At 40.1% G+C, this 24,466-nt stretch overlaps 4 protein-coding genes across 8 annotated transcripts; 2 read left to right on the top strand and 2 right to left on the bottom strand.

The window, feature by feature from the left end:
- Window positions 1-5,139: 5,139 nt before the first annotated feature.
- Window positions 5,140-13,617, top strand: LOC105674756 (transcription factor SOX-8-like). Of its 2 annotated transcripts, none has more exons than XM_012371305.2 (4): window positions 5,140-6,386; window positions 11,034-11,211; window positions 11,509-11,596; window positions 12,394-13,617. In XM_012371305.2, the coding sequence occupies exons 1-4, from the start codon at window positions 6,269-6,271 to the stop codon at window positions 13,096-13,098; spliced, it is 1,089 nt and encodes a 362-aa protein (XP_012226728.1). In that variant the 5' UTR covers window positions 5,140-6,268; the 3' UTR covers window positions 13,099-13,617. The 2 variants fall into 2 exon arrangements, with proteins under 2 accessions (XP_012226728.1, XP_012226729.1); XM_012371306.2 differs by lacking the exon at window positions 5,140-6,386 and adding an exon at window positions 7,544-7,686.
- Window positions 13,535-18,064, bottom strand: iPLA2-VIA (calcium-independent phospholipase A2 VIA). Its single transcript, XM_012371304.2, has 3 exons — window positions 17,841-18,064; window positions 17,608-17,698; window positions 13,535-17,220 (listed from the first exon to the last, which is right to left on the bottom strand). The coding sequence occupies exons 1-3, from the start codon at window positions 18,062-18,064 to the stop codon at window positions 15,136-15,138; spliced, it is 2,400 nt and encodes a 799-aa protein (XP_012226727.1). The 3' UTR covers window positions 13,535-15,135.
- A 423-nt stretch (window positions 18,065-18,487) lies between these two features.
- On the top strand, window positions 18,488-19,834 carry Cby (Chibby). The gene is made up of 3 exons (XM_012371325.2): window positions 18,488-18,988; window positions 19,076-19,191; window positions 19,351-19,834. Exons 1-3 carry the CDS (start codon window positions 18,805-18,807, stop codon window positions 19,441-19,443), a joined length of 393 nt encoding a protein of 130 aa, XP_012226748.1. The 5' UTR covers window positions 18,488-18,804; the 3' UTR covers window positions 19,444-19,834.
- On the bottom strand, window positions 19,488-24,408 carry Top3alpha (topoisomerase 3-alpha). Of its 4 annotated transcripts, none has more exons than XM_012371323.2 (12): window positions 24,136-24,408; window positions 23,869-24,019; window positions 23,358-23,704; window positions 23,157-23,275; window positions 22,710-23,056; window positions 22,363-22,651; window positions 21,796-22,294; window positions 21,372-21,717; window positions 20,534-21,287; window positions 20,237-20,468; window positions 19,888-20,126; window positions 19,488-19,738 (listed from the first exon to the last, which is right to left on the bottom strand). In XM_012371323.2, the coding sequence occupies exons 2-12, from the start codon at window positions 23,947-23,949 to the stop codon at window positions 19,698-19,700; spliced, it is 3,294 nt and encodes a 1,097-aa protein (XP_012226746.1). In that variant the 5' UTR covers window positions 23,950-24,019; window positions 24,136-24,408; the 3' UTR covers window positions 19,488-19,697. The 4 variants fall into 4 exon arrangements, with proteins under 4 accessions (XP_012226746.1, XP_012226747.1, XP_012226745.1 ...); XM_012371324.2 differs by having other exon boundaries at window positions 23,869-24,014; XM_012371322.2 differs by having other exon boundaries at window positions 23,869-24,408.
- Window positions 24,409-24,466: the final 58 nt, after the last annotated feature.

The raw sequence follows: 24,466 nt of genomic DNA, 5'->3' as shown, positions 1-24,466 counted from the left end.
AATAGGAATCGACTGAGTTTCACAATGAAAATTAAGTCTACGACGTGGAAGATGCACAGATAAGAGGAACAAACCTGCGTTCCTATGGTCAATTTTTGTAAATAAAGTGTACATTTATTAATTCATTAGTATCGTTTTATATTTTAAAATAAATAAAGACTGCAAATATTTCTAAGAGAAAGTATAAAGAAAAGTTGGAAAATGCATGTAGTCTAATGTTACTAATTGATTAATTTGCATTAACTCATGTATTGTAACTTTTTGTTAATATTAAGCCGACCGTAATCTATTTATGTATTATTAAGAATATATTTGTAACAATTATGATTTCTTTAATCTGAAGGATATATTTTGACGGTGTTTGATTTGTAAGTCATCATAATACGCATATCTGAACCACTGAAAACGCATTCTAAATATACGAAGTGCATTCCGAGTGAAAGTAGGACTTGGTTCGGTATTTTTTATAGCAAGACTTGCATTATATTTTATATTCTTCCTAAAATTGATTTAAATAGATTTTGGATGCGATTATTTAATTATGCAAATGTGTTCTTTCAACAGCGTCAACCTAGTTTTGAGACAATTAAGAAATTGAGTTCTCTAAGAGGATTGAGAAATCTAATATTTTTTTTTAGAATTCGAGAAGGTTAATCATAATTAAATTTCCCTAAGATTTATTTTTTTTAATTAGAACAAAATGCATCGAAACCCTTGATCATTAGCTGCAGCAAAATCAAAGACAATGCTTTTCTATGCTTCACTTTTCCGCTTTTTTTCTTTTAGTAAAATTTGCAACATTCTTGAGAAAATAGCTTAATCGCGATTCGAGAAATCGAGTGGACGCGCGTACATGACTACACGTGTAACTATCGGCCTCATGTACTACACAATGACGTTGCCGAGACGCGATGATGACGGCGCAGAATGTGTCGAAGCTCGTGTCTCCGTTGGGGGTCCGAGCGCGAGTCGCGGTGCTCGCCACCCGGGGGTCTACATGTGTCGGGTACCCAGCTCGACCGCCCCCGTCCCCCAACCTCGGGATCCTTTCAAGTGCCCGACGGCACGCCGCCGACCCCCAAGAATTGCTGGAATTATTATTTTATCGCGGCGACCCGCGCGCGAGAGTCGCCCGTATATCCCTTCGATAGAGTCAATTGTCGGACCCTCTCAATAGTTTTTCTCCTTACCGTTTCGAATTATTATATATCTGTGATTGATAACATATAATTAGTAGCATAATATCTTATAGATTAATAAAAGTAAAGTTTATATCCTTAATTTCTTTCTATTATCAATTAAATACTTAAATCTTATTTGGCATCTTACTATTCATTGCAAAACTGTGTAATAAAACTAATTAAATTTGTAATAAAACTAATAATAATCTAATTCAGCATTTTTAATCATAGAATAAAAACGATATCCAGGCGATTCCTTCAAATCATACGATCATTTCTTTTGCGCCTTGCTACAAACCTTAGAAAATGCATTGTACAAATTTTGCTTCTATAATTCTGCTTTTTTAAACATGATTTTCAAAGTTGCATTTCTCTAAATTATATCGGATAAAGTTCCGAAAGAGTCAACTCTCCGATTTTGCTGTCGATTAGTATACTACTGTATTTTAGAGCGCGGATTACGAATATGATCATGAAAATTGCCGACAAGGTCATTTTCAAAGTCAAAACTTAAAAGAACTAAAAAATTATCGTTTTTTTAAACATTATCTTGATAAATATTGATGTAACAAAGAAATGTTTCAAATAAAAGTTGTAGCTCTTGAAAAAATACATCATTTATGTCCTATGCATTTTTTGCATAGAACCAATATTTTTCGAAAAAAATAAGATAATAGGAAAGACACTTCCCACGCACTATGCTGTTCCGCCCCCCTGCGGGGGACTCCACCACCAAAAACTATACACATAGACTTGGGTTCAAACCTCGCTTCGCTTGTAAAGTGTGATGTGAAATATCAGTACATCGATGAGCTTGTAATATGAAATATCAGTACATCGAAAGACAGTTCAGGCTGGTTGATAATATCGGTTACTTAACATTTTTGGATAATTTTACCTCTGGGTAGTACCTCTGAGCGACCTTCAAATTCTAGAATTATCTTGGATGACGACCTGTGATAAGTAGGGAATAGAAGTAAGAATGCGATACAAGAATACTTTCCGACATTCCAAAGTCGATTGTTTCTATTAGTGTCAGTATCAATATACGCGAGGATATCTAAACATCTTGTACGCGACAACGCGAACCTGTTGATTCTGTTCAAGCAGGACGGTATCAACGGTACTTTAACATGTCTACAACGATCATATAAATACGGACATGGCGTACGAAGATTTTTGTACATTGTGTCGCGCATGTTGGCAGCAAAAGTACGGTTTTTTAGTGACAGACAAGAATAGTGCGCTTGGCGATAGACGATACAGACGTGGTTTTAACGAGTTTGCGGTACCACAGAGTTGTTCTCGAAACATCGATGATGACGCTCGACACGAAAGAGATCGAGGAGCGGGAGAGGTTAGCGAAGGAAATGCTCGTACGAGCGGAAGCTCGTACCCTCGGAGGGGACCCACAGCATAGTGCGGGGGGAGGGGGATGTCCTTCCTATTATCTCATTTTTTTCGAAAAATATTGGTTCTATGTAAAAAATGCCTAGGACATAAATGATGTATTTTTTCAAGAGCTACAACTTTTATTTGAAACATTTCTTTGTTACATCAATATTTTTTAAAATAATGTTTAAAAAAACGATAATTTTTTAGTTTTTTTAAGTTTTGACCTTGAAAATGATCGTGTCGGTAATTTTCATTATCATATTCGTAATCAGAGCGCCAAAATACAGTAGTATACCAAACGACAGCAAAATCGAAAAGTTGATTCTTTCAGAACTCTACCCATTATATCTTCTGATTGTGGTTATTAATATTTTTACTAGATTTTGTTTTATTTCTTTTTAAATCTACATTGTTTTAATTCCTTTTTGCTAACTGAGATGCAACTTTGAAAATATTTATTGGCAAGGATTAGTACTAATCTTTCAAAATAAAAAGACACGAATGCGAAGCGCGTGCGAATGTTTCCTTGAGAGGAAACGCTGAAGCTGCGGCTCAGGAATGGCCCTGAAACGAATTCTCGCTTACGTATACGGAGGAACGAAAGGCGCATATTGACGCCACGTGCGCGCGCCGGGATGTTTATCTCGACAAGAGCAAAATTCCGACTTCGTGAAATCAATATTATTGTTCCCGTCGGGCTAAATTTGCATTGCCGACGCACCACCGGTACATAATGCAAGCGCACGCCTGGCCAGACATTTGGAAAATCTGCGGATGAACGATATGTCGAAGAACGAAATCACTGAAGGCTATTAACTACCACAACGATTCTATTCGACTCATTCTAAAATTATCGTCAATCACCAGAATCATTAATTTAATTTCTATTAAGATGTATTACATAGTATAGTTCTATTCTTCAAATAGCCGCAGTAAACTCAAATACATAAATTGCGAAATTATTTTTTATTTTAACAATTAGAAAATATTTAATGTTAATTTTGTTATACTTTTTTATCCACAAAATAATGTACAATAAAATGCGCGATCTGAGGTCAATTGCAGAAAGAAGAATGCATTTTTTAATTGCAATATTTAAAATTTTAATTCTATCTGTGTTGAATGTTTTCGCTGAAAAATAAATTTTATAATAATTTAAAATTTTTTTAAATACAAATTGTGATAAAATAATACATAACGATAAGTCTGCGAAATTCTCACTCGTTTCAGTATAAATCATTTGCATACTAATACGGAAGATTCTAATTAGATAGCGACAACACTCGCTAGAGTTGTCTCTCTGCTCGGCGTAGAGCACTAGGATAAAAAATATCATAATTTTTAATCCGTGAGGTCGCAAGGGCATCACGCATTCGCGTGCGTTTACGCACCGGCAGTGCGAGTTAATCCTGCAAAGTGCGAGCGAGATGCTCTCTTTGATCTTTCCACAAAAGCCGCTACACGGCATTGACCGTGGTTTATATACGCCCCGCGGTTTGTATAGGCCACTGTATTTGCTAGCTCACTCATTCATTAAATTCGTTGTATAATTAGGCTCGCCGGAACGGTCGAACGAAGGAGGGAACGACTTCAGGACTCGGTCGCTCTTCTTCCCCGAGAAAATCAAGCTGTTCTATTTTGTCGCGCGCACTTTTTCGCATTCCAATCGCGCGACGGAGGGCGTACATCTCGATGCAAGTATTCGTCCGATGTTATTCTCGAATTTGCGTACAGATAAAAGTGTTTCAAAAAGATAAGTGTTTGAGTAAATTAAAAAACGTTTGGTTTTAGCGAAAACACATTCTAATGGCGTTACAAGTGTTTTGCGCCTGCATCGAAAAAAAAAATAGCTTGAATTATCTAATCATTTCTAATCACATTTGTACGCATAGGTATTCTTCGCGCATCCATGCCATTAATCACTTATTCGCAGACGATCAATAAACTAGAGGTCTACTTTCCAACGACCTTTCACGTACGATCCACATGTCCGCGAAAACAAACGGGCGGTAATTAGTCGACGCTTCGTCGCGGAGTACATATCGTAAGCCGGATACGTGATTATCTATGGATCTGTGAAGTCTGCGACGCACGAAGAGAGTTATATTATTAGAAAAATCCAAGAGATGATTTCATAAAACAGTGTTATACTTTTTTCTCCTCAAGAAATTGTTTGCAAGTCAGTTTTATTTGAAATTAAATAACTAAAAAATGTTATTTCGTCATCCATTTAGTGAAAGTTTAATTCGCGAAAAGATTTTCCTCAATCGCTCAAAAGTCACTTTTGTTCAGAAAACATCGATTGGCCGAATAATTTATCATTAAACAACCAATCTTTTTAGAATGTTCACGTACATCCTTATTTAAATCTGTTAAAACTTTCTTAATTATTAAAGTAACAAAAGTAACTTTTAAAGTTTTTTCGTAGCGTTTTCCACAAACATCAGCCGTCGCCGACGCAAGGATACAGAAGGCAGGATCGCGCGCAGGATATACGAGAAGGTCGATGCAAGCGCGGGCGTGAGGAAGCGACGGGGGGAGAGAGGGCGCAGAGAGGGGTGAAGAAGAGAAAGGAGGAAGATCCTACGTGTCTATCCCCCCACCAGAGGTAGGTGGTCCACGGAACCGCCTCCGCGGACGGGTCTGCCATCCGTCCGACGGTTTCGGTGCGTGTGCCAGACGTGTGCTCGTCTCGTCTCGCCTCGGCCCGTTCTTCCTCCCGTGGACCAACCTGTGCGGCCGTGCCGCGCGGACGGTTTCTTCGCCTCCCTGAATCTATCGTCGGGGTCCACCGTCGCCTCTCTCCTCTCGGCCGATCAGTCGGCCATCGGAGTTTACCTGATTCGTTGGTACCACCGTGCTACCGTGTCTCTCGCGACCTCCGTGTCCACCGATGACGCGAGTAAAATCGGATGAGATACAACACTGTATTAGTTTACATTTCCTCGATAATTGATAACGAGGGAGAGACGGAGAGAGAGGGAGAGGGAGAGAGACGATAACTGCGATAAAAATTCTCCGACGGACGAGACGGCGTGGATTTAACTATGACGCGACTCGGCGATCTCGACGTCGACCAGGACGAATTCTCCTCGGCTCAATTTGGAACCTCGAAGTAACGCGCCGTATAATGACTCTCGAGTCGTCTCGTGTCGAACACGAGAAGGCAAATCCGTGAGATCAGTATCCTCGAGAACGATCGATGAGAGATAAGTCGAGGAACTGTAGTCCGGGAAGATTCCGAAGAGTGCGTCTCCCTTCTCGACACATCGCGTCGTCGCGTCAATTTCTGTCTAATATTTCCCGGAGCTGATAACGAAGTGAATCTCCGAGTGATCTACGAGTTCACAGGAATCGGTTTAATATCGAAATATATTCCGATGCGGATAAGGTCGCATGGGGTCGACTAAGTAGCCATAAAGAAGATTCGGCGACCTATCCGACCCGATAAATTGCATCCTGATAACCCTCGATTAATTATCGAGCCTCTCTCTTCCTGTGACGGAGATCCCTTACTGAGAATCTCGTTTTATCTGCGACAAAAATCCACGAAATGCGCTTTATCTTCCGTCGAAATTTGCCAATCGACTTATTATTGATTATTGAGTGACGTTCGTATGTTGAAAGTGCGATAGTTTTCGGTGATCGTGAACGTCAGTGAAGAGAGTGCGTCGGATTTAACGAGATTGAAAATGGAGACCCATCACAATAACAACGGCTTATCGCCGATGGAGGGTAAGGCCAGTTCATCGAGCAACGAACACGGCAACAATAGTTCCTTGGACGATGCTGTGGGCAAGCTACTGCAAGGTACGCGTATATAACTTCTTAGTAAACAAAATGCAATGTTCACGGATTGGCAGCTAATTTGATTAAATTGCTAACATTTCTAAAATTTGGCTTTTAATTTTTTTACAGCATCTCGAAACATAATCATAATGTAGCGTAAATCTATTAGAAAAAAAATTGCAGCCATAAAAAAGGAATTTAAAAAATAGCGATGGCAAATACTTAAATAAAAAATACGTATTTTTGTTATCTCAAGGAGGGACAATTTCTGTCAAGAAAATTATAGCAATAAAAAAAAATAAACACTGCGCTTTAAAATCGTCGGGCGCTTGACTCAAAATTAACACCTCGAAGACAAGTCTTCCGTTTATGTAATCTGGTTTGATTCAGATTAAGATTTTATTGTCAATTCTTATTCTTGTTGTCTCATATAATAATAAGGAACTATTCGCGCGATCTCAAAGGCAAGTTACGAAGTTCATAAAGAAAATTAAATTGAAAAAAATATTTTTTAAATATTAAAATAACATTTATTGTGATGACGTGAGATACGCATCATCGCCGAGACATTTAAATCTGAATTTAAATCTGAATATCAATCCCTCGAAATAGCACGCAAAACGCACGCGTCCATTTGCCGCTCGTTGTTTTTCGCCCGCGTCCGTCCGTCTTTATGGAGTCGTTTAGGGGGGAGAAAGCACACACTGGTAATTGGCGCTGAAAGCCCGCGTCGTCGGCCGCATCGTTCTTTCCCCCATTTGGCCGCTCGCAGATTTATCCGGGCGATATTCGCGAGTGCAAGAAAGCGGAAAGGGGTAGAACTCGAAAAGGGGGAGAAAGAGCGGAGCGGGGCCGGGCGAGGCGGAGAAATATAGCTGAGGATCGGCCTCGCGAGAGGAGACGATTCTCTCCTCCGGGGAAAATTCGAGAGCGCGGCAGGTGCTGCGAACAGAGCGAGACGAGGCGAACGCGCCTGTCACCGCCACTAATTATGCTAGTACCGAATTAAATCTGAAACATCGTCGCCGCGAGTGCGGAGGGGAGAAACGGGGAGGGACGATACGCGCGCGGAGACCGCGGGACATGATTTATGACACGCGTCGAGACACTTGGTCTTCGCGACGACGAAATTTCGCCAGAGACGCACGTCGTCGTTCGCCGGGGGCTGGCGGTACGGATGGACGGACAGACAGGTGGAAATCGCCGGGGATGATATCTCTACCGGGCTAATTTCGTCCGCGATGTTAGACAATCGCGACGCGAATAATTACAAGGATTGATGCGGTCTAGTCGATGCTGCGGATTAGAAGGAAAAGTCACGGTGAGATATATCGCTTTTCCGAACCTAGCTAGGATCCACGACTATTAATATCCCCGGATAAATTGTTCGCTAAATTTTTCTTCATTTTTATCAATTTTTTTTTATGTAAATTTAATAAACATAAACTTTGAATTTGAAGACTACATTTGAAGAATCTTACATGATATGAATTGATCGTTTCTCAAAGTATATTGCAGAATTTGTTTTTATTTGATGGTCACAAATTCGAGAAAAAATATTTGGCCGTACAATATTACGCTAAGAGTGCCTGAGCTCGAAAAAGAAAAAGCGATGGCACGCGCGAGATGCTCGTAAACATCGACCGCAGGAATGTATCGTCCAAATAGTTTATCGTATAGCTCGAGAAGAGACAAGTCTGTATTTGCGTCGAGTTTAAATATTTACTTTATCGCGACGCTAAGCGATGCGCATTTCGTTACAAAGCACCCATTCGATGAAAATACAGGTGGCTCTCGATATATGATCATAAATGACACGGATATATTTTGCATACACATGCTTCGCGTAATCTTGCGATGTTGTAAAATTGTGCCGATTTATTCAATTCGAAGTCTGGTGTCTTATTTATTCTTAATTTCACGTATTTTATTTTATTCAATTGTGGACGCTGATGTTTCGCTGATGTGTATCAATATCGCGCGTTGATTGAAGGAGTGAATTCTCGTTGCATCGCGAGATCGGGCGGCGGTCTCGACAGAATCGTCGAGCACGTGGCGACGAGCTACGTAATGTCAAACATCGACGGGACGAGGTGTCGAAGCGTTTAAGAGGGCCTCGTTAAAGGCGGGGGATTTGTAACAGGCGGATTTGTAAAGGAGTTAATGTAGCAAGAGTCGACGACAGGTCGCCATTGACGGCCGGCATGCCCGAGCACACCGGTTCATTCACCAGGCCACACAACCCGCCTATTGTAACACGGCACGGACGCACTAACTATGGTCCTGATCTCCACTCAAAAGCCATTCACAATCCTGGAAAAATGCGCGAGTTCTCGGTCACTCGCGTACGCGCCGCCAATTCACCGATTCACCGAGTCGTTACGCCCGTAATTAACCGAAAATTAAAGCAGGAAGGAGATGGAGAGAATCTAAAATTAAGGGCGACTTGGCTGGCCGCTCTCTCGATTCCGTAATTAGGATTTATCACTTAATCACCGGGGATGCGTTCGTGTTCGGCGCCAGAGGTCCATCGACTCTCCGATAATCAACATTGTTTTCGTTTCTAATCTCTCTCTCTTTATTTTGCCTTTCATTTTACAATTGAACTGAACACAAAACAATTTAGAAATCTTATATATAGTTAAAATCACAAATTTTTCAAGCAGAAGTTGCAAGCGAGATAAATTAATATAAAGTCTCCAGAGTCTTTTTCTTTTTTTTTCGCAAAAATTATTCTAAAAACAACGAGATGTGCGAATATAACATATTTTTTTAATCATTCTACGGCTTTTGTAACTGAGGGATTCACCTCAGTTGTCAGTGTAGCATCAAATCTTCAACAGGGATCGGCTTTGGGGACTGCGACCGTCTGTTCAGCGACAGCCGATGCTTTTTGTATGCCTAATCGACCCTAGGGTTGTTCGCCCGGTTCGCGCGAAATTTCCTCTATTCCTGTCGTTCTCCGCAAAAGCCCTTCCGCGTTTCCGTGTAAAAATCATATTTCGGCCGAGGCTATCGACGCAGGCGTCGACGAAGGACCTCCGCCGGACGCTTAAAAGTGCCGACACAAGTGCCGCGCAAGTGGACCGTGGATCTACGGTAATTAGCTCCCACCAGCTTCCCGAACCCTGACTTGACGCTTCGTCACGTGCGTCGTCCCTGCCAAAGTCTCGCCCATATCACCCTTCTTCGTTTGCTACTTCGTTGACTCGCCCTCCGATGATTAACGACAATTAGAAACACAAACGTTTCTTGGACTTCGACTCGTGTAGACTGAATCCGCTCCGGCGATGATGCTGCCACACACGAACTCGCGATGTCTTTCTCACATCAAATTTCCACATTGTAATGCTTTTTTCTCTTTTTTTTAAAACACGATAATTAGCGAGGAAAGGAAACGGCGAAAATGGAGGGGGTGAGTTTCATCAATCTTTGACGCATTTGCTCTTCTTCGTTTCCTTTGGTCTTCCTCCTCCAATTTAGGCTAAACCGCTTTTAGGCCGGAGATTTAAGATTTAGGAGACTGCGGTGAGAGCGCAGGGAAGATTTACATAAGTCGGTATACATTTGTTCGAAGGGAGACAAGGTTTTACGACCTCGACTTGCTCGGGGCTTTTTTCCCACGAAGTGAAATGTAGGAACACATCCGGAGCCGAATCCTTATTAAGCTGCTCGGAATTTTTCGGCAATTCGGAGCACTTACGTCACTTAATATTTCGTAGAGCTATTTCGTAATAAACGCCATACCTACTGACACATTACGCCTACATCCTAACGGTCCAAATGTTTTTATATGAAATACGAGAAACATAAGTACACGAAACTTATTCAACGTTTTAAAAATTTAATTAATTTTTTTTTGAGAGATAATATTCATTTCTAATCGAAAAAAAGTGCTCAAAAATTTACATTTGTAGATTATTTTTTCTTTAAAAATTTTCTCGATTTTCTTCAAGCGTGTGGACGCTTATATACATTCAATATTATAATAATTTTTTAGAAAAATCCAAATTGTTTCATAACTTGTGTGTGAAAAAAAAAAACGTCTAAGTATCAATAAAAATGTTTATAAATATAAATGCGTAATGAGAAGCGATAAAGTGTCCTAATCTTTCCTCTTACTCTCTCTCTCTCTTTTTCTTTACTCCCCCTTCTTTCTCCCTTCGTACGATTTCGTAAGTATAAGCCATAAAAGCCCTATCGCGCTTACAACAAAGTTAAATAGAGAGACGGAAGAAGAGAGAAACCGGCGGCGCGCTAACAAATGCGGTCGAATCGGTCGCACGAGCCGCGAGGATACAGGTGTAGCTTTATCTCGTATTTCTTTACGAACCGATTCCGCGGACAGGACTACTTCCGGCGCCCACGAGAAGGGTCCGTATCTACGACAAGATAAGAAAATTCCGCTATCACATGTAACATTCGTAACGTACGCTTCGTGATTGTCGCTTTTAAGTCGAATAATCAAGACACAAAGTCCACATTTTTCTATTAATTATTAAAAAAATTTCTAAACAAACAATCTGAAATTTAACACCATGGGAATACTTCTGAAACTCAAGAAACACTCGTTAAATTCGTGTTCGAATTGTGAATGCATTTATCAAAAATTAAAGTGGAGCCGCTTTTCTCTAGCATAAGCATTGTGTAAAGATCACGTCTTTGCAGGATACGACTGGACACTACTTCCGGTAACTTCGCGCGCCGGCGGACGAAGAAGCGCTCACGTGAAGCGTCCCATGAACGCCTTCATGGTATGGGCGCAAGCGGCAAGGCGAAGACTGGCCGACCAGTATCCGCAATTGCACAACGCCGAATTGTCGAAGACGCTGGGAAAATTGTGGAGGTAATTCAATTTCAATTAGACATTTTCGTGTGTGTGTGTGTGTGTGTGTGAATGGAAACTAATTGAAGAAATCTAGTTATATTTTTCAATAATACTCGAATAGAAGAATACAATATCGTTAAAAAATATTCAACATCGAAACTAGCACATTGATACTAAAATATTGCTAATAATAAGATAAAAGAAATTTCTCATCATCCTATCTCTTTATATAAAATCGTCTCGTCGGTGACTCGCGAAGAACTCGGTATTTCTCGATTAGCATCAATAACCGAGATTGCGATTTATCTGCCGCAGGATCTTGAGCGACGGCGAGAAACAACCGTTTATTGAGGAAGCTGAGAGACTGCGGAATGCGCACAAGAAGCAACATCCGCACTATAAGGTGAGGATTTAATTTATTAATTGTGAATTTTATTGTTCACCCAATCAATTAGCTAATTGGCAATGTAACTGAGATGACAAGGAGTGAGCGTATCGCGTATTCGAGCGGAAATGAAGGGGACAGAGTAATCGCGCATCGTTAAAAAATGCAACGAACGCGTGTTACAAAATTGCACAAGATGCGAGCGGCCTGATTTACGGGGTAGCGGAACGAATTAGCACGCGCAATCCGCATTCTCGTTTCAAAGCGCTCGAGTGGTTAATCGAGGTCCGATCGTACGAGCGATTTAAATCCCACAGTGCCGGCGATGATTTACGAGAAGGGGAAATGAATTCCTCGCGATGAAGCCATCCGTGTCGCCGCTCTACGCAAATGAGAAAGTCGACCGACAGCGACGGCGGCGAAGATGCGATGTATCACGGAAAAGCGGAGCTTTTACGGATTTCAATCGATTTTGTTACAGAGTGACTATCTTTTTAAATCTATCTACAATGAGTTTATTACATTATATATTTTTGTCCAACTAATTTTTTTTTAATAAATGTTTCGCATACATGTTTTCGCATTTGTTTATCGAGCGTGAAAATGCGTACAATGTCAGTTCGTTGGAGATCGCTTAAGATCTGTAATCGTATCGCGCGAATATAACATAACAATAACGACAAATTTTAAATTATATAATGTCTAAAAATAATTCGTACGATTTTTGTTTGTTATAATTCAATGAAAACAAATTCAATGCGATTGCAAAAAGTGAAACTGGGAGTCAAGCGTAATGAATGTAATATTCTCCGTAGTATCAACCGCGCCGGAGGAAGCCTAAGTCGGACGATCAGATGGGCATCATCGTGCACAGAGGCGGACTTCCGTCGCCGGGGACCTCGCACGACTCTTCGGCCGGCTCCACGGATTGCACCTACACCCGCCTGTATCCGGACGCCGGCGTGAAGGCGTACGAGCGGCCGGCGACTTATCACGACCCGAAATCCGGCGCTTACGACCTCGCCAGACCGGTCTGGGTCAACGAGACGGTCGCCAAGTATCCCGATCATCCTAATAAACTGACGTACGAGACGACGGCGAGGAGCTACGCCGAGGCGAAGTGCCACGAGGTTGCCAAGTATCACGAGATGGCCGGCGCCAAGTATCATCACGAGATGACCGGCGCCAAGTACCACCATCATCACGATTCAGCGGCGACCAAGTATCCGGATCTACAGACTAAGCCCTACGACTTGCCCAAGTATTCGGAGGCTAAGGGATACCCGGACGGTCTGAAATACTCCGCGGAGATGAGCGGCGCCGCCGCTGCCGCCGCCGCCGCCGCCGCTAAGGCACCGTACGCCTGTGTGCACGGACAATATTATCCTGCCGCGGAAGGATACGGCGTCCACGGCGAGGAGAACGACTATCAGCCGCAGAGTATGTCCTCGCATCCCTCCTTTTACCCTTACATATCGGCGTCCATGGCGCAACCACCGTACTACATGGGCCCCCGATAGGGGGGTGACGCATTTTTACGGTAATTAAATCTTGCTGAACTTAATTAAAATTGAAAGAACAAAGCGATCAAAAGACTTTATCTCGCGATATTAGAAATATATATATATATATATATATAGACGTTTGATAAATAAGAGAAAATTTTAGACAATTGTTACGGACGCATTTTATGAATAAAGTAAACGAGACGGTGTTTCTGCATAAAATTAAGACCGCGTCACTTCCCCTGATCGCGAATTGTTTCACTTTCTTTTGAGAATTTTGTCTTATCACTTAACAAATTTCATAGATAATTGTCCATAAGTGACCCATTGAGACTTAGATAAATCGAGTATCGCGTAACGAAATGCCGTGAAGTACTTAAACGATAGCGCGTGTTGTACTTAACGACAAAATTGATAAACTATATTCTAAAACGTGAAGTATATTATCCGATTGCTTTGTAATCTCTTTTTTTTATTTATTCTTCTCTGTAAACGATACAAATAAATAAGATCTATCTATAGATGTTGCTTTGACTTACAGTGTAACATTTACATTCTTCGAGACTATTTGCAATTATTCAACAAACAAAAAAAAAACAAAAAAATGACAAAAATGGGATTTAGACTAGAATTTACTAGTTATACGTATAAAAAAATGTTATACGTTTCATGAAATTCCTATCAGAAAAAAATTTCATTTTACTTGGACTAACATCTTGTCTACTGGAATATGCAAATACGCGTAAATGTCTCGCACATTGCTATATTGTTTATGATATGTGAACAAAAAGAAAATACTTACATGTTAATCGAGACATCCGCGTCGAGCAATCCAGGTAACAGTGAAAAAATAGTTAATATCGGCTACGTGTGAATCTCTAGACTAATTATGTAATCATCAACCGAACCAGCGGTAAATCGTCGATGTACACTACGCAAAAATATTAGGGAAGAACTTTAAAATCTGCAAATTTTATCGATCTTTAAGAGGCTATATCAACTTCCAGGGATCACAGGATAATTTTTCTTGACGCGTTTTAAAAGGTGAAATTTTCACTTTAAAACGGCTTAAGTGATATTTTCCGTCCCGTTAAACTATCTTTTTTGTGAAGATTAAAAGCAGGTAGTGTTAGTCCTGGAAATTTCATGACTTTGTAACCTTCCACGGGGAATGCAAGGACGAGGCGAAAAATGCCACATCAGTTTTAAATTCGGGAACTTTCCCTTTAAAATGTCGCAACGAAAATTACTGTAGCATGCCTATAAGCTGAGTTATCGGGTTCCAAAGTAAACCCTGCATTTTGCAAGATTTTTGTTAAATACCACCGGCGTTACCTGATATTTATCACGAGGAAGTTGCTCGGTCGGAATTTGCACATCGCGCGCGCGCGCGCGCGTGTGTGTGTGTGTGTGTACGCGCGCGCGCGCTCGCACTATTCAATATGAAGTATTGGGACACATCTGGGACTTGATGGGTCGTCAGTAGTTGAGAAGTCATCCAAGGCAGCCAACGACATTAGCAGAAAGTTTGGCAGGAAATTCCTCAACACGAAATCAGTAGATGTATCAATATGAGAAATAGATTGCTTGAGGTAATTCGCCGAAGAGGCGGCAATACCGCGCGCGCGCGCACACACACACACACACGCACATGATGGGCAACGGCACTTTAAAGGGAAAGTTCCCGACTTTAAAATTGATGTGGTGACATTTTTCGCCTCGTCCTTGCTTTGCCCGTGGAAGGTTGCAAAGTTATGAAATTTCCAGGACTCTAACACTATCTGCTTTTGATCTTCACAAAAAAAATAGTTTAATGGAATGGAAAATATCACTCAAGCCATTTTAAAATAGAAACCTTCAAAACGCACGCAGAAAAATTATCCTACGATCTCTGGAAGTTGAGATACAGCCTCTTAAAGATCGACAAGATTTGCAGGTTTTAAAGTGCTCCCCTAATTTTTTGCGTAGTGTATATTACTATATTGAATGTGTACGTTTGTGTGCGACAGTTTTGCAATCAGGTATTCTTTTCTCCGAGAGATGATAAGATATTTAGTCGTTCTCGGAATTGGTATCGCGACCAATAATAGCTGCTAGTTCTTTCATCTGGTTTCGATTCGCGTGCATGAACGCCTTCGCGGTCCAGATCATGTTCGCCAGGATTTCGTCGCTCTTCTCGTCCATGGCGACTTCCGTCGTTAGTTGCGGATTGAATCTATAATACGGCACGCCTATCATGGAGCACCAGGTGCGAGCGCGATCGACCACTCGGCCGTCGCTCGATGTTGCCTGATCGACCAGCAGCGTGCCAAGGGCCGAGATGCCGAAAGCAAGTTTGGCGGTATCCCAGAGACTCTCGGGCCGGAAAACGTCGATCTCCTTCAAGGCGTATGTGGTCGGCAGGAGTCCTGTGCCGAGCGAGACCACCAACGACAGCGGTATTATTTCGTTCGAGCGACCAGTGGCCTTCAGCGCCAAATTGTACTCGTGGATCTCCGTCATGGCGTCCAGGGTGGGATTATTAGCAATCAGACCGCCGTCCAGAAATCGACCAAACGCCCGGAAGTACGACGGCGCGGCGCCGGTCGCCCTCGCCGCCTTCCAAAGTAACTGTTCTTGCGGTAACAATGTTGGCTTGAACATCGTGTTGTCCGGCACCTTCAGCAACGTGCTGGGCGAGTCGTAGTTACGAAACAGATGGAGATCCACAGGTTTCCGGTCAGCGAGCACACCCGTGATCATTATCTTCGGTGCTTTGACGTCCGCCATGACGGTGTTCTGACCAAGACAGTCCTTCAGCACTCTCTCCAGACCCTCGCTGTTGTAGGGTCGTGAACCCACGAAGGCGTCTTCCTTGATACGGAAATAGAGCGCCTGGCATTCTCGCAAAGACTTGCCAGCGGCGAGACCAAGCGCCAGGATGCCGCCGGTGGACGTGCCGGCAATCCAATCGAAACAGTGCACCACAGGCTTGCCTAGCACCGATTCGATCTCCAGCAGCGTCTGTATGAGCACCAGTCCGCGAATACCGCCGCCGTCGAGACAAAGCAGCCTACCGCCCTTGATCGGCTTTCCGTTTCCGAACTCGGCCATCTTGTCCATACTGGACACGTGGAGCATCTGATCGAGAATCGTTCGTGGCACGTAATGCGGCGGTTCCGACGGGGCGATGCCGGTATAGTTCTCGCCGTACTTGCAGCCGAGATGACAGTCCATCATGTCCCTCAGACATCTCTCAGCGCCTACCGCGTGCAGTAGGTAAATTATCTTGTTGCCCTCAGTGGTGTCGACGTTCGCCTTGTGCCTGGGCGTCTCAGATTTCCAGTTCCGTGTGTCGACATCGGCGCCGAAACCGAGGAGCACCTGTACGATGGCCGAGGTTTCCGCTTCGACGGCCAGATGCAGCGGCGTATTGCCGTCCTTATCGACGATATTGACGGATGCCATGTGGCTCAATAGGGCGACCACGCAAGGTAACCGTTTACGCATCACCATCACATGCAGCGCGGTGCGTCCGTCGAAATTGAGCGCGTCAATGTCGCAGTTGGTTTCGATCAGCGCAGTGATTACTTCCCGACTGCGTGACCAATGCAACGGTGTGCCACCGAACTTCATGTCTTCCGCGTGAAGTACGTTCGGCTTGTTGTGCAAGAAATCGCCAACGTAGCCAGGACTGGAGGGCTGACCTTCGGAAGCGGGTATATTCACATCGGCGCCGATCAATAAAAGCGCCTTGACACACTCGGGCTTGTCGTTGTGGCATGCGACGTGGATGGGCGTGTGACCGTTGCTGTTACGGCTGTTCAGACTATTTGGAAGACCCGAACCCAGAGCAAGAATAATTTCTTTGGTGGATGTGGCTGCGTAATGATAAACGGTATTTGCATTATGGTCTAAATGTTCCAGCGAGCTCTTTGCCGCTATCAGCATCTCGACGGTGCGCAGATTGTTAGTCTGCACCGCGACTTGAAGAGGCGAGATACCGGTTTCCAAATCGCCACTATTGAGCTGACTGTTGACGATTGCATGCAAGAATGCATCGTGAAGCGCAAAGTAAGCTGCAAGATGAGCTAGAGTCCATGTTGGATGTTCCGTCAGAGTGTCGCAGAGCTTTTGTATTTTCCCAACATTGCACATCTTAAAAGAGATAAAATCAAAATTAGCAATTATCAATTTTTTTAAATATTATTAGTATTAAATATTAAATTCTCTTATTCTTAACTCTTCCATTCTTCATCAATTGATATTCTGTCGTAAACTTAATTTATCTTACATTGTTCTATTTCAGATTACATTCTAATCACTTGACTACTTGACCATGCAAAATAACAATGAAAGTAAAACTTAAGGGGAAAATTTGGAACAGAAAGTTTGCCTGTTTTGATAAATTAAAATCAGAAAGTTTTGTACACTTTGTATTTTATACGAGGTATATAAAAAATAGAGAAAGTATACTATGTATAAAACTGTTTCTTTAAGATGTACTTAATAGAATTGATTCTTACAAAAATCTGAAATAAATACCTCTCGTACTATCTGCACAAGTACAGGGACCTTGTCTTTATATATTAAAAATCTTGCGTCTGCTCCTTCCAAGGTTTCTGATCGAAACAGACTGAAAAAGAAACACTTGTAAGAAAATATATTCTGCACACATATTTACCATTATTACATTATATATCACTGCATATTATAATTGTATGAGATAAAACAGTATTTTAGTTTTTATACTAATAAAATATACTAATAAAATATACCTATATGCCTGATGTAAAGTTTCTGTGCAAGGTCTATGCAGGACGATCTCATACTTTTCTTGATTTTTACCACCGGGACCGTAGAGCACGATGCCGTCTTCGCGGGAATGTATATGCCGATTAGTGTATTGTTCTGGTCGGACTTCCTGTACAACATTCGGCGGTGTGTCCGAGAAAACAATATTTCGCAACACATTGTTTGCAATCGTTCCTAGCCAAGCCATAGTGACGAAGTGCAGCGTCGAATCAGTAGTATTTCACGCGACAGAATAACGGGACTCAGATTTCTATCGCGCCAATATATTGCGCAATTTCGTATTACTCATCATGCCAGTAAAAACCGACATGACAATTCTTATGAACCATGTACTCGATTATCATTTAATTTGAATTGAGATTCCGAGAGACGTCAAAAGTGATGAACTCCGGATCGACCTTCGGAGCCCTCGTGCGATAAACGTGCAAAGCTAGATCGAGGCTACCAACATAAAATGTGAAATTTAGTAAATAAAATATAGTGACATGAGAAAAAAACATCTGCATAGGAATTAATTGATTTAAGGTCTGTTCTTTTTAGCTGAACTGGCTGCACTAGTTCAGAGTTTATCTTTCTCCTTCCAATGTGGAGAGAAAAAGATAAACTCGGAATTAATGCAGCTAGTTCAGCTATAAAGAACAGACCTCTAGAGATTGGTTGTCCCTGCCCCAAATTTAAAACGTTACTAAGCAACGTCAAAGTAAACATATATATAACCTATTTGGCTTTAAAATTTAATCGCATAAGATGTATTGATTTGTAAAATATCTTTTATGTAAAATGTTAAAAAATATTTAATATAATATATAGCAATTGTGCTAAAAGCAAAACTTCCATATATATAATCTCTTTGAACAGTTAGATAACTTTTCTTGTCAATGCTAGTCTTGAATACTTTTAGTGTTATTTAATTCACCGTGATAAGATATGCCATTTTTTTCTAATAAATTTTCTCCCAAAAAGACGCCGACTAGAAAGGCATCGGTTTTCTTAGCAAATAAAAATTTGAGTCCCAAACGAATAGAGAAAGAACTTGGTCCAGAAGTGGGCCCTATACGTCTTCGTCTTGGAGATCAGGAAGCAATCTTTGAGGCTGGCCTATGGATTCCAGGTGAATAACATCTTATCATATTGCACATAAATTTTATCTTTTGTACTTTGACCTTTGACACTTTATAAAAATAAATGTTTATTCTAGAAACTGGCAAAGTAGGAGGTACTTTTAAAGAGAATGAAAAGTTAAAAAAAGAAGTGAGACGACTGGAAGAAGAAAACAACTTGTTAAAATTAAAATTTGATGTACTATTAGATATGGTAATTCTTTATCTTGTGTTTCTTAAAACTAATATCTAAAAAATAATCATTTATATATGAAATAAGTTATAGTAACACGTTAATAGTAACATTACTAATACTATTATAAATATTAAGTTTTATAACATATATTATAATAATTTGATTAATTTTTCATAGCTAACACAAACAACTGCAGAGGCTCACTCACAGAAAGAAGAATTGGAGAGACTAAAAAATAATTTTCCTCACAACAAAAAAGTTGTTGCTTAGTCCATTGAGTCTTATTATTGGATATAAATGATAACTATAAAATCTTAATTTAAATATTTGTTTAATAAGTTTGAATCATATCCTTTTTTACTTTTATACTTATAAGTTTGTTCAAGAAGGCACAAGTTAAGTCTCAAAGATAAAGCTTAAAGCTAAAGTTATTTGACACTGCTTTGTTCTTGTCAAACTTTTTATAACTTAAATCACATTGTAAACTGTACATTATTTACAATTCCGTAAAAAAAATTCACTGGTCAGTCCATCGCATTATCTGGACATCTGTTTCTCGTGTGACCTATATGAATAATGAATCGTGTAAAAGAGCAATGTATACAGCTGGCATATGATAACAGATGCAATTAATTACAATAAAATGTTACTATTTTAGAAATATGTGTGAATATGTATGAACCTGATAAGAGTACAATAATCTAAGTATTTTACCTTCCATTCCGCAATTTCCACATTTTCTCTTGCTGCCGGTAAGTCTTGGCCTTTTGGAAACACTACCGCCTCTACTATGCGTTTTATTTTTTCCTCTATTTACAACTGAATTGCTCCAATCCGTATTTTGATTATCATTCTCATCTGCCCATTGAAAAAAGTTACAAGTGGAGTTCATACCTTTTGGACACCCATAAAATTGTCGGCCTTTATTGGGTCCTTCTTTGTGAACTGTCAGCCTGAATAAATACGTGAAAATATTTTCAGTAACTATTGATCATTGATGTTAACCAAGACTTCAATTTATTAAAGCTTATTAATTATCGATATATCAAATTAGTTCACTCACTTTCGCGCAGGTTGATTACATTGGCACATAACATCATTCGTTGACGAGTCTCCCCAATCATTATTAGAAGTACCAACGCGAGAAAAGTGATCAGCACTTCCATCGTCCCTATTTAACGCAGGTACACGGCTTGAAGTCGCTGCGCTACTTTGAGGTTCAGCTCCATCAGATGCCCATAGAAAAAAATCACAACCACTACCTTGCGGTTTAGCGCATTTGTAAAACAGACGTCCTGGAATTATAAATATTATTCAAATCATATTGTGCAACAAAGATTTATGTATCTTTATCACTTACCTTTATTCGGTCCTTCTTTTCTCACTGTTAACTGAATTGCGTTCTGATGACAATTACACATGATCTCAGCATCATTGTCGATATTACCCCAGGTGCTACTTCTGTTAGTTGCGTTATGAGAATTGCTAGACGCAGACTGATTTGATCCGTCCCATGAACTGTTAAAGTCATCCGTATTAAAATTGTCCCAGGAGTTATCCCAAGAATCAAAGTTGCCTCTGTTATTCGTATTTCTGTTAACAGTCCTGTTAACAGGCCTATTTGGCTGAGAAACGTTAGAATTATGATTTTGTGCGCTTCTTCCGGATGTGCCGGAGGTTCTGATCAAGCCAACATCGTTATTATTCCGAACAGATCTTGCACCATTAGTGTTATTCGACATTGTTGTATTTCTATTGACAGTATTTGATCTATTTGGTTGAGAATTATGATTTTGTGTGCTTCTTCCAGACGTATCGGAAGTTCTATTCAAGGCAACGTCATTATTATTCCAAACAGATCTTGTACTATTGGAAGCAGGTTGCTGTCGCTGAGTGACTTGCAACTGAGACGTACTTGAGGTGGAGCTTGATGTATCCCTTGTATTATTTTGAATGTAATTTGCTCTCCTGTTTTGTCTGATACAATCCTCTTTAATATTTAACATTTCGTTGAATGTAGTATCACATCCTATACAAGTAGTGTAAGAAGTACCGTACAAAGGTATAACATTTCTCACTAATTTGAATTTCAATTTGCGCATATTTTCTGTACACTGAAAACAAATTATTTTTGTTAATTTATTCACAAAAAGCACATATTTATGCAAGATATTACGATTGAAAAATGTTGCGTTTACCTGATTGCATGTTTCATTCAAAATTTCTACATCTTCTACAGCTTCTGGGAACCAGATTACATTAGTACACGTTGGATAACCCATACAGCTAATATATTTTCCTCTGCCTTGCCTCCTTTCCTTCAAAATCATGTTGGAGCCACATTTCGGACATTTTAAGATAGCAATCTCTTCTTCCACAGGAGCAAACTGTACTTGTTCAGCTTGGGTAGGTCTCTCTTCAAGATAATGTGCTAAAGCAGCGTCTATCAGATTAGCACGTTCCATCGCCACTTTGAACACCTCGCGATATTTGTTAATTTGATTTTGCAACACCTCATTCGGCTCTTTCTGACGTTGGCATATTCTGTGACAATATAATTTTATATATTAAAAGCCAAAATTTATATATTTATCAATTCAATTCAATATCAATTCAACTTACAATTGTAAATCCTTTTCTAGATCGGCGCGCAAATGCGGCTTAGACATTTCGAATCCCATATCGTCGTAACCCTTGACCAGTCCGATTCCCAATTTGCCCGGCATGAAATATTGATTGTCTGTTAAACCTACATATTGTCTGGATTTGATGGTGTCGATGTGATCAGCGTGAGTGGCGTCCGTACCAATGCCATGTTTGTCCATCAACGCAATCAATTCGGCTTCAGTTAACAAGCTAGGTGGTGAAGTCTTCTCTTCTACCATATCTATGCTGGTCGGCCGAAAAACTTGTCCCTGCTCGTAAGAGTGTATCTGTTTGTTGTTCCACTTATCGTATATATAAACTTCGAGATAGTTCTTTGCTATTATTTTGAGACCGTTAGCCACGAATTTTTCTTTCGCGATATCGATCTCCACCGTTGTTTCGAGACCTTCTGCGTTCTTCGATAGACAAGCCAAAAAATGTCGAACCACAAATTCGTAGACTTTTGCTTCGTTTCCTGATAACAAGTTGCAATTAATTGACCCAATCAGTTTGACATTGGACAAAAATAGACTAGAAACAAACCTTGCAAACTGTTAGAGTACTTTGTGGGATGAATAGGCGGATGCGCTTGATCACTCTTCTTCCCTTGTCTGGGATTTATTCCAGATTCCAATAAACCTTGCGCAAAATTACCCCACGCCTGATTGCCGACTTGTTGTTCTACCAAAGATCTCAGATTCAATTCCTTCGGAAATATATTAGTTTCCGTGCGTGGATAACTAATGAGACCTTGAGTGTACAATCTCTCTGCTATCTTCATAGTCTCCTTTGCGTTTAGACGTAACTTACGAGAGCCTTGCTTCTCCAGTTCCTGAATCGATAATTCTTCAAATAAAACAATAAACTTGTACGTTAATTCCATTACTTACAATGGTATCCAGGGGTAAAGGTCTCCATTTGCTTTTCGGCTTACATGCTACTTTCTCTACTGTTGCTTCTGGGCGTTCCAAACACATGTCCAGGAAAATCTGGCAAGGCAATTTCTCAAACAATCTTACTCTGGCCCATCTGAATTCTACAAATGTATCATCGCGATCATCGGTCACTTTTATCTTCCAGTATGGCTCAGACTTAAACCGATCAATCGCCAGAAATCTTTCAACTACAAATCCAAGTGTTGGAAACTGACAGCTTCCATAGCTGATGAGCATATCTCTAAGAGTATCAGGGAACACTTTTTGCAACCTTAAGGTTTGAAACCTTGTGAATGCAGCACCTATAACATGATATTAAGTTTTAATTAGAAGATTCTTATAGAAATTACAATTATTCATCATTCTGATTAACAACATAATCTTAGCTAATAAAACCAATACCAATTCTTAAATCTAATTCGCTTCTTACATCTACAGCATCACTTATTGCCTTATCTGGCTCTCCCAAAGTTTGTAAAGCTCTTTCAACAGATGGTTTTGTAATTTCTGAGAATTTTGCCCTGAAATAATATTAATTTATATTATAGATATGTTGTAAAGTAAATAAAATAACAAATAAATATAGAACATATTTCCAATCACCTGTATACACGAATATTTGGCTTCACTGCTTGACAGACCTGTATAATTTCAAAACCTATGTTCTCCCCTTCTCTATCACAATCTGTCCAAATAATTAATGCATTGCAAAATTTTACTTCTCGCTCTAACGTCTTTTTAATTTTTATATAACTTTCATCTGAACATAATTTTGACAATGGAGCATCAAATAAAGTCAATGGATGACAGCCTTGCCATTTACGATATGCTCCTATAAATTCATAAGTTAATAAATGGCCTGATACCGATGTCATCACCATTTGGCAGTTTTGGCCCCACAATTGTGTATTAAATTCAAAAATTTTGTTGTAGACAGATAAGCCTTCTCTCTGTAATAAAATGGAAATATTTAATAATATATTTCTATACTAATATACTTCTTTTCTGACTTATTTCTTATACGAATAAATAAACATAATTAAACAATGAGAAACGTAATAATCATAAGTTATATCTGAAAAAATATAATAAATTATTTACTGCAACTATTTACCTTTCTGCTGGTACCACGTGACAAATAACCAGCGATATTTTTGGCAGCATCATGTTTCTCAGCAACATTAAGAACTTTCATATTGTATTCTGAACAATACTGCTTTACCCCGTAAGAAGCATTTGTAAACTTGGACAACTTGCTGCCTATGCTTTTAAGTGTCCAGTTTAAGTGTCCACAAAATATTGCATAATTAGATGCGATATTATACAATTTTAAAAAAGCCATAACACACAATTTTCAACATTATCAACGATTTTTAATTACCTAGGTTATAAATTGACTCCAATAATCTTCAGTATTTGTGAACAAACGTAATATCAATGTTATTATGCGACTAATTTGTTAAAGTACGTTATTGAAGCAAATATATTATCAATAAAGAATAAATGTATTTTTCACTTTTAGTTTATTGTGCTATCTTGCAGACTGACAGCATATCAAACTTGTTTTAAGTTTGGAACTTCCAACTTGTTCCAACTTGCTTCAAAAATTATTTACATTCCATACACGATGTAAATACAAAGGTGTACCAGTCCCGTGGATGCGCAGTCGTACAAAATAATAGCCAATCAGAAATGCTCAAGAATGTATAATC

The sequence above is a fragment of the Linepithema humile genome, chromosome 6, assembly GCF_040581485.1.
Source record: "Linepithema humile isolate Giens D197 chromosome 6, Lhum_UNIL_v1.0, whole genome shotgun sequence".
Classification (NCBI taxonomy): domain Eukaryota; kingdom Metazoa; phylum Arthropoda; class Insecta; order Hymenoptera; family Formicidae; genus Linepithema; species Linepithema humile.
Note: the sequence above shows the minus strand (reverse complement) of the source record. Positions and strands in the feature narration are given on the sequence as shown.